The sequence below is a fragment of the Camelus bactrianus genome, chromosome 6 (genome assembly GCF_048773025.1).
Source record: "Camelus bactrianus isolate YW-2024 breed Bactrian camel chromosome 6, ASM4877302v1, whole genome shotgun sequence".
Classification (NCBI taxonomy): Eukaryota; Metazoa; Chordata; class Mammalia; order Artiodactyla; family Camelidae; genus Camelus; species Camelus bactrianus.
This window is the reverse complement of record NC_133544.1, coordinates 34,311,949-34,330,430: the sequence shown is the minus strand read 5'-3', so window position 1 is coordinate 34,330,430 and position 18,482 is coordinate 34,311,949. Positions and strand designations below refer to the sequence as shown.

Sequence of the window (18,482 nt, the reverse complement as noted above, 5' to 3'; positions counted from 1 at the left end):
GATTGCAAATAAAAATGATTTGAGTTCACGTTTCTAACACCACAGGGCAGAGTTTGAGCTGACAGACTGAGTATAGCTGAGCATTTCCACATGTGTCTGTGCACTGCATACATATGTGGTATTTTTAAAACACCAAAGAAAATATATAAAATTGTGAGCCAAAGCAGAATATTGCAGAGGGAACAGATTTTTAAAGTAAATCATCTGCAGAACCCAAAACTTGACAAGTGATAGCGGTCTTCTGACATTCCTTCAGTAGAGACTTAAATATTCTTAAATGTTAATTGAGACAGCCATCTATGACTGTGGTTCTTAGAATCTTTTGTAGTAATTAAAAAAAAACTTAACTCTCTTGAGTAACATTTTATTGATGAATCAAATCACATTATACGTCTTGTAAACTTTATAGTCTCTTTATAGTTTCCCTAGGGTTTCTCCAGGGAGATTCAGAGACATGGCTCAAGAGGAAGCTTGGGTGACAATTCAGAGCTCTGATGAATTTTAACGTGCATTCTACTACATGATAAAACAACTTACTCTTTCAGCAAACAGATAAGGAGTAGGAGACAGGATTAGCATTGTAGCTATGGTCTTCTCAAGGAGGGACAAGATGCAGTGGTAAGAAGATTAGAATTTAGATGAATTCTAAGGTGGATTGTATGGTATTTTAATATTAATTTTAGAATCCAAATTGTTTAGTGAAAGATATACTCTAATCACTTACCAGGAGAAGTGAAGAATTCATAGTCCGGTAAAGGTTAAACACTTATACCTGCATTCTGCTTCTGACTTTGCCACCAAGCAACTCTGTAATCTTGAGATTAACTTGACCTTTCTTTCAGGTCTTCAAACATTTGTTATTTTTCTTGAGGTGGTCCCAGATGAAGAGGAAATTTGGCAATAATTTGGTGAGTTATATTGACAATAGAGAAGATGAGTTCCTGGTCTATTCTAATAAAATATACTGGAAGTGCTGTCCATGTTGGTCAAGTTAGATAGCTGCTTCCAAATAGATTTTTTTTTTCCTCCACAGAGATGCAGCATGTGATGATGGTGGCTGTTTTTACCTGAGGTGGAGGAGAATTTTAAGGAAAGATGAAACAGTTCAGCTCAGAGGACTCAAACCTACTTTGGAGGACACAGAGAGAAGAGAAGTAGGGAAATAGATAAAGAACTTTTACTTCCCAATGCCATTAAAATCCAGGTAGTGACCTGTATAAAATGATCTGAGAAGGAAAATAAGTTGGTGTATCAACACAACGTCTCATTAAGGGCAGAAAACAGTTTTCCATGTAATGGGCTTTTCTTCCTCTCCTTCACTTAACAAAAAGGAAAGCGACTAGTAGCTGCCCACCTGGCTTCTGTAAGTTCTGAATAGCTAAATAGCTAAGGTGAGCCTACACCAAGACATAATAGAATGAAAATAGCCGAAGTCAAAGTCAAAGAGAGGATTCTAAAGGTGGCAAGGGAAAAACAAGCTATAAGTTGATTTCTCTACAGAAACGTTCTTAGCCAGAAGGGAGTGGCAAGATACATTTAAAGCCCTGAAAGAGAAAAATCTGCAACCTAGGATAGTCTACCCAGTAAGGTAATTATTTAGAATAGAAGGAGAAAGAAAGAATTTTTCAGACAAGCAAAAACTTAAAAGGATACAGCAATACTAAACCTATCCTAAAATAAATATTGAAAGGTCTTCTCTAAATAGAAAAGAAGCAAGAATCTATAAAAAAGAGAAAAATCACATTTAGAAATGCAGTAACTACAATGAACAACAAAAGAATAAGCTTGGAAATGTAAAAGAGGACATCAAAATCATAAAATGTGGGGAAGGGGAGTAAGAAAATGTAGATTTTTTTCTTTCTTTTTAGAATGTGTTTGAGCCTATATGGCTGCCAACCTAAAGCAAGTAGATATAGTAATGGGTTAACATACCTGAAAAACAGTAACCACAAATCAAAAACATGCAATAGAGTCACAAAAACCAAAAAGAAAAGAACTCAAGCATAATACACAGGTAAGGTGAAAACAGAAACCTTGAACCAGGCAGGGTGGCTCCATCCACTCACATGTGCTTGTGACTATCTTTGATGTACCAGGTGCTGTGTGCTAGGTCCCAAGGGCACAGTAAAAACAAGGTGAAACTAACTAAAAGCCTGGGGTGATGGCTTTTGTGAAATCGGATCAGTAGGATGATTTGGGAATGTAGTTAGCAGGCTAATCTGGTTGGTGGGAGGCTCCAAGGGAAAGCCACACTGAAGAAGTGGTAGTTAAGCTGAGACTTGGAGGCTGAGTAGGAGTAAACCAGGTGAAAGGGAGGCATGTTAAGAAGAAACAGAATGTGCCAAATACCTGGGACAAAAAAAAAAAGGACCTTGAAGAGCAAAGGGGAGAGCCTTCTGACATAAGCTAGCCAAGAAGACAAGGCTGATTGAGATATCAACGCCTTTTCTCCCTGACAGTGAAAAAGAAGTAGCAGTGGTGCAATTCTGGCTGTGGCTGTCGGCCAGGTTTGAGATGTGCCAGTCTCAGTGCCCCCTTCATACCTTACAGCTGAACTGTGGTCATCTGATCTTCAACCCACTGATTCTTCTAGACAATTAGATTTTAAGTTATCAGCTACCCCCCCCCAGCTTTATAGAGGTACAACTGACAAATCTGTAGGATGTTTAAAGCGTACAACATGATGATTTGATATACATATGGAGTATGATAGGTTGTCTAAAATCGAGTTCATTATTAACACAAGGTTATCAGCTTTTAAATCTTCAGGCTAACAAACTATTAACTCTACATTTTGTTACAGGTGTTAAGTTGGTACTGGGTGCCTGAGGGAGCAGGGGCCCCTGAGATTTGTAAGGCCTCTTTGTGTAGCCCCTTCAGCCTTGCAGAACGTCTGCCACTGCAGGAGTCAACGTGACACTGCATGCCAGCTCTGCCCTGGCCCCAAAGACAGCAACTTTTCTTTTTAATTGCTTCCCAGTGATGCTTTCTTCCTTCCAGGCCCTGGTCTGATCCAGGGAGCCCTGGTAGGGAGCCAAGGGAGTGGTGTATCCCCTTCATCAATGAGATTCCTCCTCAGAGAATAGCATTGGGCAAAATTTCTGTTACGTTTTTTTGTCTTCCCTTCTTTAATTTGACTCACTGGCTACCCAAAGTTGCCTACTTTGATATTCTCAACATCCCCCCTCCATCCAAGAACAACCCCATTGAACAACAACAAAGAGAAGAAACGATAAAAAGTTAAAACATAGCTTGAGTAATATAATACAGAGACAATACAATTTTGGGGGTGAAATTATACTAAAGTATAAATGACTGAAATGTGCATACCTTCTCCTGTCTCCTGTGTGGAAAGTATCTTTTCTTTTGTATGTTGTTATTTTAACGAAGTTTGCATAGTAGCCTGAGGTTTTAATTAGCCATTGGATCAAAATGAAGTCTTTCTAACTGCATTAAGTATCTTAGACCACAAGGTCATTTCTCTGAAACCTTTGGCACCATACCAGTAGGCAGCCACAGATAGTGCCAAAAGGAATTAGACTCTGGTCTGATTTTCATATATTACTTGTTTTTTCCATCTCAAAATCTATCAACTGCTCAAACCTGCAGATACAAACAGGAACACGCTGGGGAGAAGAGTCCCAGAGGGCGCTTCAAAGATACTCTACTCCTCATCCTATGCGCCTCACCCCACTTCACACACACACTCCTCCATGTCTCCCCTTGTCGGAGACCTACCCCAAGGTGAACAGCATCCCAGTAAGTCTAAAGGCACTGACTGCTTCCTCAGCCGCTGGATGTGCCAACCCACTCCCATCCCCAAACCCGACCCTTCCACCGGACACTCATTTGGGTCCTACAGAGGGTGAACCTGTCGCAGGAGGCGCGACTAGCATCACCTGGCCAGGTCCACGGAGCAGGGCCCTAAGCCTGGGGAGCAGAGCTGCAGCCATCACCCACCCGCAGCTTCACAGCCGGCTCTCCAGGACCCAGCTTAGGCGAGCGCAGGACCCCCTGTTTGGGGCTCTTTGTTCCCCGCCCTCCTGGTTCCTGCTCTCAAACCTTCCTCCCAGCAGCCCCCACCGGAGCACCCAACCTACAGGAAAGTTGCTCCCGAGCTGTGGAGGGGCGTCATCGCCTCCTAGCAACGCTCCTAGCAACCGGGTAACATCTGCTCCCTCTGGTCCAATGCGAGCCGAGAACAGCTGCGCGCCCGCCTCGCGTTCAGAACCCGGAGCGAGAGGCGCTTCAGAGACTGGAGGGCCGGACCTGCAGGAGCCAGGGCTGCCCGCCGAGCTGCAGTTGCCGCTGCTGCCGCCGTCGCGCTGCTGCCGCCGTTGCTGTCAGCACCCTCTGAAGAGTGACAGCACCGCAAAAACGGGAGGGAGCACTGAACCCCGCGCCTTTATGAAACAGGTGGATGCGCCCATCTCCTGGTGAGTGGACCCAGCTCGCAAGGTACGTCTGGACTCATCCAGGCAGGTGCCCTCTTTTGAGACTCAGATGAGACTCGTTTCATTGAAGGTGTGGATAGGGACGTGTTTGGGGATCCCCACTGAATAACCTGATTTGATTTTTTTTTTTAATCTTGTGGTCTTGAGGATTCCTCTGCCTGTCACTGCTAGGTTTGTATTGGGAAGTTTTCGGTCCTCCCTGTTTTCCCTTTGACTTCGCAGCCTGTGTGCAGCTAGGAGGGCTGGAAGCAGTGAGCTCCCATAGAAAGCTTGCCGTTAAGGCAAAAATGACAACAGTGTCGTCTCGACTAATTGAATCAACACCTATGGAGAACAACATTCTTTTTAGGTCCTGCTCTGGAAAAGGTCCATTTGGCCAGGAGCAGCCAGTTCACTGTTACTCAATCTCCTGAAAAGTAACCATAGTAACTCACCTCTCTTTTAATGGGATCCTCCTCATTGGCTGCCTATCTTCCTTTGGAAAGCTCATCTCTCTAAATATAGAAGATGATGAGATCTGTAAGCATACATTCCATGTAGAAAAGGTGCAGTTAAACATGGCTCTTTAAAGAAAAACTGTCTTCAAAGAAAAAGTACCATTTGGCTATTTCAAATCTTGTGAGAAATAGTGTATATTCCAGTGAATTATTGAGTTAGTCTGTTTTGAGTTAACTGCTGGATTGTTACTTTAGAGAGAATGTTTCTTGATATAATACAAAATCTGGTACTTAGAAACAAATTAAGTATATTTTCTCTGGTTTTTAAAAAAAAAAAAAAAACCTACTGATCTCACCAAAATAATCTCCCAGTAAATGGTTGGTGAGATCTATTATTCACTTATTTCCACATTTCTTAGGATACTTAAAATTCCTATATTTACAATTAAATCTGAAGAACATTAAAATAATTGTGTGTGTTTGAAGGTTTATCTATTTATCTACTGGGTCCAGATCAACCCCACCTCAAACATCTTAGTGTCTTCCCACTGCATGCTTTCCCCTGACTTGATAACCAGTTCAAGTCAGTGCAGTTCTGACTCTTCCAATGTTACTTGTGTCTGTCTCCTTGTTTCAAAATCTCAGGTAGCCATTCATGAGCCTGAGGCTGTGAGAAATGCTTGCTGTGCAAAGGGGAACTCTCACCAGATTTTCTGAAGCTGTCCTAGAAATACACTTTTCAGATTGATTCAGCATTACCAGGTAATCACTAACTTAAAAGAAATCACTGTTTAAATATGTATCCAGAGAAATAAATGCTAATGTAGCATTGCCATAACTTACAAGATCAATATAAGAGGTTGCTTATATAGAGGGTTGCTGGGTAGAAGTCAATAGAGATTTTCTGTAGAAAGGACATTTGTGGGCTGGCAGATTTTCGTAAGACCCAAGTGAATAGGGCGGGACAAGTTAGGTAGCCTGGCTTGAGGGAAAATATTAAGCAGAAACCTTATGAGCACACGGGTGCATGTGTGAAATGAAGGCAATGCAGAGAGCTCCCCAAGTTGCAGGAAGAAATTGTGGTGATTTTTAAAATTTAACTTGTATTGAGGTCATAGTGATAGAAACCCATGAGTGGTAAGCATTTTAAACTCAGTTTTCAAGATATAATACAGTCTCTTAATGTGTGTTCAGCCCTCCAGGGTTGTATAACTTTCACATGTACTGAGCTATCAGTGTCCAGTTCCTATAAGTAACCAGCCTGGCAAATTACAATCAAACTCAAGAAAATATACCATGTCATATTTCTTCCTTTCCCTTCCCTTCCCTCTCTTTGTAAAAATAAATAATTGAACAACTTTACTTAGAAATCTATTTGAAAATGTATTCTGGTCTAGTTTATTTTTATAGTTTTTATAGATATCATGGGACTTTAAAGTTGCTACTCTCCATAGTCACTCACTGAAATATCTATAGCTTAATTATTTCAAGCATTAAAGATGACTGACTGACACAACATTGTAAATTGATGCTTCAATTAAAAAATAAATGAATAAAATTTTAAAATAAATAAAAATTTAAAAAATAAAGCGATGCCCTCATAGAGCTTATTCGTTGTAAAATTAAATGATATTTCCTTGTCTCATCTGTTAAAAAAAAAAACTAAACTTGGAAAGAAGACCAAAAACAAAAGATGACTATCTGAACCATCAAAATATTATTTTCACTAGTCTTTAATACCTCCCACCCTTTTTCCTTACTCCGTCATAATTACTGCATTTTATGGTGAGAAACAAATCCAAAGAGACCAGTAAGATTTACTGTCGCCTGTCCTGAGATGCATGCAGAGCTCTAGCCATGCTATCAATCTGAGGAAAGTTTGAGTAAAGCAGCCACAAGTATTGGCTCATGTATATGCATTGGTGTTGTGCATTAGTAATTTATACACATCCTATCTCTTTGTAATATGCATAGAAGTTTAAAATCATTCAGTGCCCTTTAATTTATGTGAATGAGTCTGCCATTTCATTGAGACCACTGTCACAATCAAAAGGTCAAGTGAAAGGGGTTCTTAAATTTTAATTTTGATTCTATCATGAATGTATAATGTGTGGGATATTTACTGTGAAATTTTGATGAACATATTCTGTTTAAACAAATTCATCAGAAAAAGTTATGGAATTTTGTTTCAAAAAAATAAATCAAGTAAATCAGTATAATGTAAGCCTTTAATCCTAGAGACATTGGTAGATCCTAAGTTAGAGCATGAAATAAATTCCACCAATTTGTGGTTAAGGATCTGTCCCTCTTGTCAATGGGAACACCAGCTGTACTTGTACATATCATAGTGTACAAAGAGGGGTGTATTTAGGGTCATAAGATTTAGATAAGGCTGAGATTTAAGCAGGTTAAAACTGCAATCGAGTTCTAATTCCAGCTTTTTCCTCATATACTCTATTTGGAAGTTTTTAGGTGTTTAGGAACATTCCATGCTCAGTTTTGTGTCATATGACTTTCATGAGATTTAGCAGATGCTTTGAAACATGGAGAAATGCTGAAAGGTTTGATCAAGATGCTGAGGCCCTTGCCTCTACATCTGGGCTCTCCACAGAGGCCTCGTGCCAGCTGGCTTTAGCTGTCAAAACACTGGCATCCCAACAATAGCTTAGGTATAAAAGCCAAGGTATAACCAGCTCAGGTTGTTCTGTCAAAGCAGTCTGCTTCAGAAACCCAGAAAAGGCTAAAGTAAAGTAATGATTTCAGAAACAGAGGATAAATTGACCATAACACTGCAGCACTAAAACTTAGGAAGAAGTACACCTTCAGGTACCAGGAGGCACTAATCCTTGTCAACTCTCCCCACCCTCAGCTTTATTTTTAATAAGTTGTCTGTCTAAATAGTCTCAATACTTTACTGTTTCCCCTTTTTAGTCTAACACAATTATTTTTTATTTTTTCCTGGCTAAATATATTCTATCAGGCTAAAAACAGAGCCACCTAGTTTGCTGCAGTAATTCTCAGTGGGGTGTAGGATTTTAAAGAGTACTTAGGGTTTGCTAGTGTTATGTTTGGTAATGTAGTATAATTTAATATTTAGAAAAACTTAAACCTTTTTCATGTGATAAGTTACAGAAAGTAAAATGCAATAAGAAAAACCTTGGTGGGTAGAGATACAAGAGTCTTCTAAGTATCAGTGATGATTAGGAAGGAAGGAGCAGAGATTTAAAGCTGGGAAATCCCCTCTGCGGTGATACATCAGAGTTTGTGTTAAATATTAAATGCTTATTAAAAGGCAATGTGGGTTAAGTCATCACGAGAGGCTGGAGATACTGCAAGGAGATTCAGGACTCAGGAGCCTGGGGTCTCAGGTCTGTCCCCATGTGCTACTCATTTTACTGCTTTATGGCTCAGTTCCTCCATGTCTAACATGGGGGATAAGATCATCTCTTGGGTGGCATGCTTGAGTTGACACAATGCAGTTTAATGAAGCACCTACCGCTCTTTAGAATAAAGGTGCCTTGTGAATGAAGAACATTTCACTATTAGAACACCTCCAGGTGGCAACACCAATCGGACACCATATGAGTGAGGGCAGAGGATCAACCAACTCCAGAGCAAATTCTTATACAGTCAGCCCTCGGCGTCTGCAGACGCGGAACCCGCGGATACAGAGACGAATGCTCCATAAGGGGCTTGATCATCTGCAGATTTCGGTATCCGTGGGGGGTCCTGGAACCAATGCCCCGATACTGAGGGACGACTGTATATTCTTGGTAAAGGTAATGATTGGTTCCATTTTATGTTTTTGTACTACCTTTCTGGGATATCAGGCTAAATGTTTTGGTGATATACCCAAACTTGACAGTGGTGTCAAAGTGGAAGGCAGTGAGGGTGACACAGATGAGGTACTTCTCAAAAGACCACTGCTGTGCGCATATCAGGGATTAAAAACCCTTCTGAGGGGCGGTAGATCACAGGGTTCCCCTGCAAAACCCACTGCACTTGGTCTCTCTCCTTAATGGGGCCAGATCGTGACAGAGGTGAGGCTTCCGTGCAGCATCACGGGGAATTTCATGATTACATGGCTGGTCATATCCCATATAATGATATTCTCTTTGGTTCATAAACCATCACCACTGGAACAAGATGCGCATGTGGAACTGGTGGTCTTGTCTTTAGCATTCCACGTCTGTGCTTGGGGCTATCCCCAGTGCTGCTGGTTTCTTGAGAAACATGTTTAACTCTCTGGCTGTCAGTAGCCCTGGAAGTTCCCAAGAAAGTTTTCCAGGAGCTGCAACTTTTGGTCATTCTGTGCTGCCGGTGGAGTCAATCATGTGCTTTGCATGGATGATAATCTGAAGGAATAGATTACTCCATTGATTCAGAGCTAAAAACTGGCACTGAGTTCTGTTCCTCTAGAGCATATTATCCAGAAGGGTGCCAGGCAAGGGGTCATGAGGGGGAAGGCTGATGGCACATTGCTAAATATCAACAAAGCTGAAGGTCTGCAGAAGGCACAGCCTTCCAGCCTTGAATGTTGCATGTGTCTGCCTTCTTGAATGTACTCATGTATTTTTCATGCAACCTGGGCTCACCACTAAAGAGAGGACAAACGTCTCCTGTACAGCATAGCGCTGCCGAGTAGCATTTAGATGTATGACTTCCAAAATGAGGCCACTGCAATAACTATACCTAATATTTATTGAGCAGAAAATATGTGGATATATGAAGGCACTTAGTAAGTGCTTTTTAAATGTCATCTTATTTCATCCACATACAATTCAATGAGTTCGATATTTGGCCTGAATTAATCGATGAGGAAACTCAAGCTTTTTGAGATTAAGCGCTTTGTCCAAAGTCACTAAGAAAATAAATTGTAGACCTGGGATTTGAACCAGTGCCATGGGACGGCCCTAGAAGGTGATGCTGAAATAGTTGAAACCATGCAGCAAGGTGGTGGAATGTGGTTCACAGTGACAGATGGAATAACTCTTTCTAAACAAAAGTGCCCATGGTCCTTCAGGGAGGATTTCGGTAGCTTTGCAGTGAGCACAGCATTATTTAGATAGGAAAGGATAAAGGCTTTTTAAGGCTCGTGCCAGGCTAACACCACGCAAAGAGAAATGAACGAGAGACAGGAAGCCGGGGCCCTTGAGTTGCCTACATCATGAGTCAGTTGTTGATCTGAGACCAGAACCATCTTATTTTCCCCATTGATCAAACTCTTCTTTTGTCTTTGGCTACAGATGCACACATCCAATAGGAAGGTCTCAATTCTGGTTTCGCAGTGTGTTGATTAAGGTGTTGTAGGGAAGAAAATGAAAACCAAAATTAAGATACGTTGACCATCTCTCTGGCTTTTCATGGTCTTGGACAAAGAATGGGTTACTATGGCAGGAGTTGTTCCTTTATTACCGTCTGTACTCTCGAAGTGTTTGTAAACTAATCTGTGGATGATATTTCCTTAATGTACTGCCCGTGGGCTGTGCACCAAATGAAATCACTTTTGTACGATAATAAGATTTCAGTTGTCTGGGGGCAGAAGCAGAAGAAGAAGGAAGAGCCTTTGACCAATCATTTGTAATTACATTTAAAACATTTATTTAAAGAAATAGGTATAAATTGTACCATCAGAACTCTGATGACAGGGATGGTCATTCGGTTCTGTGACTTCTAATTTGTTGTTTGTTGAAGTCTTGGACTAGGAAACCCAGTGAGGGTGGCACAGATATTTTATGTGCCCAGAGGTTAGAGCATTACAAACAATCTGAATGTTCAAGCCAGCATTAGCCATTTTACTTTCAGAGATAAATTTAGGCTCAGCCTAATTCAGTTTTATAATTTATATGCTCAGGATGCTGACTATGAAGATTTAAGGTCATTTTACTTTTTCTGGTCTATTTCATCAGCTTTATTTGAATAACAGGCTGGTCTGAGTTTGGCTTTTTAATGGTGGGAGAATTATAGGAATAGGTTTACATATGTTTACTGGGTCATAACAGAGTGACCTTCTTTGGAAATTCAGAGTGACTTTAATTAATTCTCCAAATGACTATCTGGATGTTTTTTAAAAAGTTACATTTCCTTCACCCAAAATGTACGACCAGCGACAATAAATCCAGAAGCAGTTTCTTGGAGCTGTTAGAGAACCTGTACTATTTTCAACCTGACCATTTGAAATATTCTTTTGCAGTGTTTTAACTTTCTAATCATAATCTAGTATCTCTAGGAGGCAGGGTGGTGGAAAGAGTCTCAGGTCAGAGCTGGGAGGCCAGTCTGGGATCTGCTTCTGGGATAGGTCTGTGCCTCTTGGCACTGAGAAGAGCTAGGATTGATTGAGTGCTCACTATATGCTAGGCACAGTGCCAGTCACTTTCCACGAATTATTTCAGTGATCCTGTGAGCCAGTATTATTTCTATCCCCACTTTACAAATGAAATTTGTAAAGAATTTATGTATTTTTCTCAAGGTCACACAACTAAGAAATGTATGAGCTAGACCACTTCCATCTGACTTCAAAACCCAAACTCTTAGCCACACACCAGTTTGGAAATCATTGAACCCTTCTGGGCCACAGTTTCCTCATCTGTAAACCTTGTAGGCTGAACCATGTGATCAATAAATAGTTTCCAGTTCTGAATTTTTTGATTTTTCATCCAGCCAAGAAAACAGATGTAGGAACTTATGTTTGCTATATATTTTAGCCTCAAAGTGGCTAAAGGCATCCTCCAAAATGGGATGCTGAAAACATTGCAAATAGCTAAACAGCATGTGAGGAAGTAATTGTCAAGCTGATACCAGCTGTGAGAGCTTTTCAGCATTTCAACAACCCATGGCGGTATTTTTTAAGAGCAATAAACTAAGTGGCTAAGTGTGTTGCCTATGGAGCTGAGACACAAATCCAGACCCCTGAGAATTTACTGTGTTTCCAGGCTCTAATGTATTCTCTATCTTACGGTAACTGCCTGAATATAGCAGACAGAATCTCTATAAACCTTGGAGCTGCTGGTGTAAATTTTGGTCTTGATGTTAAATAAAAAATATCTTTTCCAGATCATCACTTGGTTTATTTGACATTTGGTTCTCCACACTGCCACCTGCCCTCCCTTGTGTCATTCATTCAGTGGTTTTTAATTAATGGTCATAAATGCTCTAGACATTGCATTACCTTGTAAAATAAAATGAACAGACATAGGTAGATAGATAGATAGATAGATAGATAGATAGATAGATAGATAGATAGATAGATAATATATACATTTCCAAATTTTTCCTCACCCTTTCCTGCACTATAGTAATTCATTGAACCTTGTTAACAAAAAATCAGTGACCTGTCCAGCTATTATGCTAATAAGTCATCGATCCTTCTCAACGTGAACCCAGGAATTTATGTTGAAAAGTGACCTCATTCTTCGCTGTTTAGTTAAAATGGAGTCTGGCTTTACTCATGACGCTAAAGCTTCTAAGCCAAGGTAGCCCATGTCACAATAGCAGTAAGAAAACCAAAAACAAAAATCAATCAAGCCGATTGCCTGGCATTCTGATGATCAGGCAATCAGGTGATTGGCTGAACGTTCTGTTTTTCAACTTTTTGTCAGTGTTACTACTACACTTGCTTAATGCTATGACACAGAGGCTCTCAAAATGCAGTCCCCAGACCTGCACCATCAGCTCCACCCGGAAATTTGTTAGAAATATAAACTCTCTACTGCTAGCCGACACCTACAGAATTGGAAATCTGGGGGTGGGACCCAGCAGTCTGCATCTTTAGGAGCTCTCTAGATGATTCTGTCACTCACTGACTTTTGAGAACCACTGCGGCATCAACTAAGCAGTTTGAAAAGAAATCAGTAACAATACTTAACTGTCATCACAGAACAACTCAAAGCTTTACCTACTTATTTGACTAAATCCTTAAAAAATACACCTAAGCAGATGTAGTTTACTGAAAACAGCCCCTGAGAAAACTGGGCTCAGCGATGCTTCCTTTGTTTTCATCACAATCGATTTTATTGTCCTTTTTCCTACTCTTTTGAAATACGTAAAAAAAAAAAAAAACAAAACCCAAACCATACAAACTGAGATATGCTTATTGAATTCAGGAATTGTATACAGTATAGCAATTATTGACTTTCTTTCAACTGTAGACGGTCATTTACACATTTGTCTCTTTTTAGGTCAGACACACCAGTGGTTTAAAATTCTTATTTCCCTTACAAAACATGCCAACTCTAATTTAAGGCTCTCTTGGGTTTATAGTTCACAGTGGAATGCTTTCGGTGTGATCTTTGTAGCTTCTCCTGCTGGTTCAGGAAAAACAACCAGCTATGAAAAACTGCAGGAAATGTTGCACAGATGCCACCGAGTGGAGGAAGAACTTAGAAGAGGCATGTTCGTGAAGAGCACATATTTAAGATTCAAAAAATTTAAAATGTTAGAGGAAGAACAGCAGATGTGTTCACTGTGAATTTCTTTAACCAGCACATTAATAAACTACTCATTTTGTGACTCAAATGGTTTTAATACCTAGAAATATTTCAGGCTGTGTTTAGGGGTCAAATTCATGATGCTTAAGTATGAACTTTCTTTCTGATCTGGCCCACTGAGGTTGAATGAGTAAATACCACTTGAATTCCAGATTTGGTGTTTTCACTATATCTATCTTCAGCTTCTGAGGCAGAACTTGACTCTTTTCTGTGATTTGAGCACCACCTAGCGGACACACTAAAAACTCCCTTTCAACCAAACCTGAAAATCTTTCAGAACAGTGTTTTTCCTTAAACAAGTCAGAACTCATAACAATAATATTTTAAAAGAGGGAATAAAAATTTTCACTTTCAGAAATTATACCAAGGTCAAGTTTTCTAGTCATTACGTTGTATAAACCTTTTATTTACTTACAGTTAACATCTATTAAGCAACGTGTTATGAGGATGGTTATACCATGACCATGTCTTAGTGTTTGTCTGTAGACACGCAGTTATTTCTTTAAAGGATTAATTGGGTCACCAACCATTTTAAACAAATTTAGTGCCTAGCAACATTAAATGCCCTCTGTAATGAGGCAGTTGAACTAAAAGAATGATGAAAAATAACATCTCCTTTCATTGCATTTTGGGCATCAACTTCAAACCTGGGTATGTTTTGACATTCAATGGCATGGAATTAAATAGAGGATTGGTAAGTATGCACTTTATTTCTGAGGGGCTGCATAAGGAAATAACTATAATTCTCTGATGTAGTACATCTATTTTGGGTCTGAATAGTGTTATTTGCCTGCAAACAGGCTTTTCAGCCACGGGACAGTTGAGACTGTCTGCTTCACTACATTGTCTAGTAAATGAAGAGAGAATGTTAATTTCTGGGGTCACCAGTTTCTTTTCACCAGTAGAACTTACACTCTTTGCTACAGTAGAATCTGACTTTTCTCCAATTATTTTATTTTGTTTAGCTTATCCAACAAAAGTATTAACATATACATTAACAACGTCGAAAGTAGCCTACTTTAAGAGAAAATATGCAGAAGAAGAAGATTTACATCAAGATTACCATGGGTATTTTCCAAAAGTAAGGGTTTACTTATTACCTTTTTTTTTTTTTTTTTTTCATTTTTCTGAGTCTGGTCAATAGCAAAGGCTCTTGTTTTCACTTTTCTAAAATGTAGATTTAATGATGTGTTTGTTTTCCAGCACCTGATATTACCCGAGGACAGGACTTGCATTCTTAAACTCTCTCTGGAGAAGCTCAGGTTTCTTGAAGACCCAGAAACCTACTTAAGAAGGTCTGTGTTAATTAACAATTTGCTGAGGAAGATCCATCTAGAGACGGAGAAGGAGAGCTATGAATACTTTAAAGAAGCTCCCTGTTATAAGACTGCTTATTCTGATACAAGAAAACGGCTGAAGTTTATGGTACAGGAATGCTGTTCTCAGTCTCTCTATTATGAAGAGCTGCATTCGTATCATATTGTGCCTTATGCGTCGGAGAATGCCATCTATGGAATGGGCTACACTAGTAGCCACTTGGAGCAAAATTCTCAGTTGCTTATTTATAAAATGAATTAAAGTAACTGTTACAGTCCATTGATACCTTGTTTCTAAATGCCTGAACTGTTTATAGTGACGATGTTAACATAAGGCACTGATTACCAGTGCCCTTGAGATCAAAGATGAGATGCATGCTGAACTGACTGGAGAGAACCCTGGTTACTATTCAGCAGTCCTTAGTATCATCCAGCCAAACTGAAAATATGTCCACATATTATAAAGCAGAGAATAAGTGCTTTAGAAGCAAACAATTTTTAAAGATAAGGTGTGTAGGAAAGGGGACCTATATCAAGTTTTAACACAGACTCAAACATTTCAAGCCCCCTATTTCCAAATTCTATCACTCTTAGTGGAAAGTAACAAAAAGTAACAGACTCAGATTGAACAGATAATGTCTTGTCCCTGAGGATTAAGGATGGAACGAATTTAATTTTCTGTAAATGATGAGAGGAAGGGTAGGTTCTTTCTGAAAGGCTCTGGCTTGTCAAGCATCATGCCAAATAAGTGGTTGACACCATTCTCCTTTTACCGTTAGTGGCAATTCAAGACGGGGGCAAACATACTGCAATTTAACTGCTGAATGTAACAACCAGAACACTCCACACTGATCCATTTTACCTTTTTTTTTTTTTTTTGGCTTGGTAGATTTTTCTTTTTAAAAGTGAAATTTAAGAAAATAGCCTTGCAGGTGGGCTTACCTGTAAGTTCTAGAGGTCAGTTAAAATTTGTGGTGGGCCTTTAGTTCAGTTTAATTTTATTTGTAATGTCATTCTTACAGGCTGTGAAGCTCAGGAAAAGGGTAGGCAGATAACATTTGATTTTAACAGGCAGATAATTTAAAAAATCTTATCTGCAAAAAATTGATGAGGACAACAGAAATTCTACATGATGTTATTTCTTCATCTAAGAGTTGATTTAAGGCTGTCTGGATGAAACTTTGCACTGATTTTTGTATAATAGTCGACCATTCACTATTTGACAAAATGTTTCAGAATGCCTTGATGGTGAAGTTTAGATACGTTCCTATATTTTGCAATTTTAAAGATAATTCTTTAACAAGTTGGATAGATCCTGAAATGTTTGAAATGGTTCATAATGTTCTTTGAGGTTTGAGTAAGGTGTCTGATTTCAGTGTCTGGAGTTATGTTCTGTGGCGTATATCATTTTAAGAATTGTCATTAACTGATAAAACAGATTGGAAAACTAGGTGCCAAAGGTATATTCAAGAAAATACCAAAGACCCAAAGATGAGTATTGGAGAGACTAGGATAATGATCAGAATCTAAAGCCAGGGTTGCACGGGGCATAGAAAAATATTGTTAATGTTAAAGGGTTTGGAACGAGTTGCTTACTAATTCTGTGCTTTCAGAGCACTTTATACTTATTGCTAATCAAGGGCACTGCCTGGACCTTCAGTGATCACACGTTTTCGCAAACCTAAATATGGTGACTTGTCAACGTTGTATCTTTCCTTGTTGAATGCCGTCTTGTAACCAAGAAGGCTTTTATCTCTTCAAGAGAATTTTGTTTTTAGTTTTGATTCACTATTTGCTCCCTCTGATAAATTATCTGGGTGATTAACATAGATGCTTTTGGTATAAAGAATATTGATGCCCTAATTAGCATGCATTGTTAAAAGATACATAATTGATAGAAGTATCAGGTTTATATTTAATTGCTCAATCAGAGTCCGGAAAAACTGCTTTAGAACAAATAGAAAAATTATAATTGAGGCTAATTTTTAAGGAAATTCAGTATGAATGGTGAGATAGCTTTGACACACAAATACAGATATTTAAAAATTAATTTAAGGACAAAATTTGTCAGCAAAGTTCAAAAACTTAATTTTACTGTTTAGGCCATACCTTATTTCTCAGAATGCACCTATTAAAACATAGATTTCTTAAACAATGGGGCTCTTAATTGAATAAACTCCAAATTTGATGGAATAATTATGTTATTATATACTTTTTAAAAAATAGAATTAGCTCTCTAATATTTTAAAACTTTTTACCAAAAGGGGCAGTTGGCTTGGGTTAGGACAGTATCAGTAAGGAAAACACACCAGTGTGAGTGGATGTGACTTACAGAAATGCCACCTACTGAAATTGCTTGAGGATAGAAATGCATATATTTCGGTATAGAAAGAGAGGGAGAGAAAAAATTACCAAGAAAGTGTAAAATTGTAATATTTATCATACGTCAGTAATCTTAAAGCAAGAACTCTTGGGCAGTGAACCTGTAACAGACATAAAGTCTGTTTCATTTGGGGACATCAGTATCCGAACTCTGTGAATCTTACATTTCTCTGCAGAGAAGGAACTATCTTAGAAACCGGTGGTATTTGTGAATATACTTTTTTTTAAAGTATATGTTGATTTCAAAACAGGTAAACACATCTTTTAGAGCATTTAATTTCTTTTCCAGTAAACAATTCATAGATAAGGAGTTGACTAACGTTATCTTGACTTATTAAAAATAATCATTTGTATTTAAAGTATGTAAACTTCTCTGAGTTATCCAGTAAGATGGCTGTCACTTTACCACAGCAAACTGATAAACAGGGAGACCCTAAACATACCTGCTCTGCTGACTCCGTCCTGCACGATCTGTTATGGGAGATGAAAGGTAGGAGACCAGTGATGACTTTTTTGAACCTGGACATCCTTTCTTTGGTGACAAGAGCCATGCTTAGAGTAAGGAAGATAGGATGGGCAATCTGATTGCCTTTTGTAATATTGATCAATCTTGTGGGTGCCCAAACAGCCTAAAGACCTGATAAAGAAGAAGAAAACGAAACGGAGAGGGAAAGTGAAGATAAGAGGAAGGAAAAAAAGGAGGCACAGAGAAATAAGGAACAGGATTACTGAGGGAAAGTGGCTTCATGTGAGGGGGTTCCTTGTCTGCTTGCTGAAGTCAGTTGTTCTTTCCTGTGTCTGCTGTGTACCCCGCACCCAGGTAGCCTCAATGTACTGATCTTTTCTTTCATTCGCCAGTGATACAGAAGATCAGATTCTATTCAGCATAGTATTGTTTGATGTGTGGCATTACTATGAAATATGCCTGAAATGGAGCCCCTTGGATAGATGAGAAAAGAAAAAATAGGAATTAAATGGGAAAGAAGACTAAAGCCTTTGTGCAAGTGGTTAAGTTCAAACACATGACCGGATTTCAATGTACATCCCAAGATTTAATGAGGTCATTGCTAGATAAGATGGAAATAAGTGCAGTTCCCCACCATTTGTTAAACAACTGCTATGAGCCGGGCACTGTGCCAGGGTTGAGGATGCACAGATGAATGATGCACAGTGCCTTTGTCCAGCCAGTTCACTGATGAGGAGGAACTAGGAGATGCTTGGTTTTGTTTTTTTAAATGTAGGAATGCTTTAACTGGAAGTTCTCTTTTCTACATTTCTATTTTGCAAATTATGGGATGGTTATCAAAGATGTGTCTCCAAAGGTGTTTGCAGCTAAGAAGGTGAACTTGGAGAAGAGAGAGTCTACTGAGCTAGATTTTAGAGCAGAAGGGGAGTACATTCTGCTTT

At 39.2% G+C, this 18,482-nt stretch overlaps 1 protein-coding gene across 1 annotated transcript; it reads left to right on the top strand.

Annotated features, from left to right (window-relative positions):
* Positions 1–71: 71 nt before the first annotated feature.
* LOC105074651 (uncharacterized) lies at positions 72–14,458 on the top strand. The gene is made up of 3 exons (XM_010962242.3): positions 72–4,436; positions 5,537–5,653; positions 14,343–14,458. Exons 1-2 carry the CDS (start codon positions 3,679–3,681, stop codon positions 5,538–5,540), a joined length of 762 nt encoding a protein of 253 aa, XP_010960544.2. The 5' UTR covers positions 72–3,678; the 3' UTR covers positions 5,541–5,653; positions 14,343–14,458.
* Positions 14,459–18,482: the final 4,024 nt, after the last annotated feature.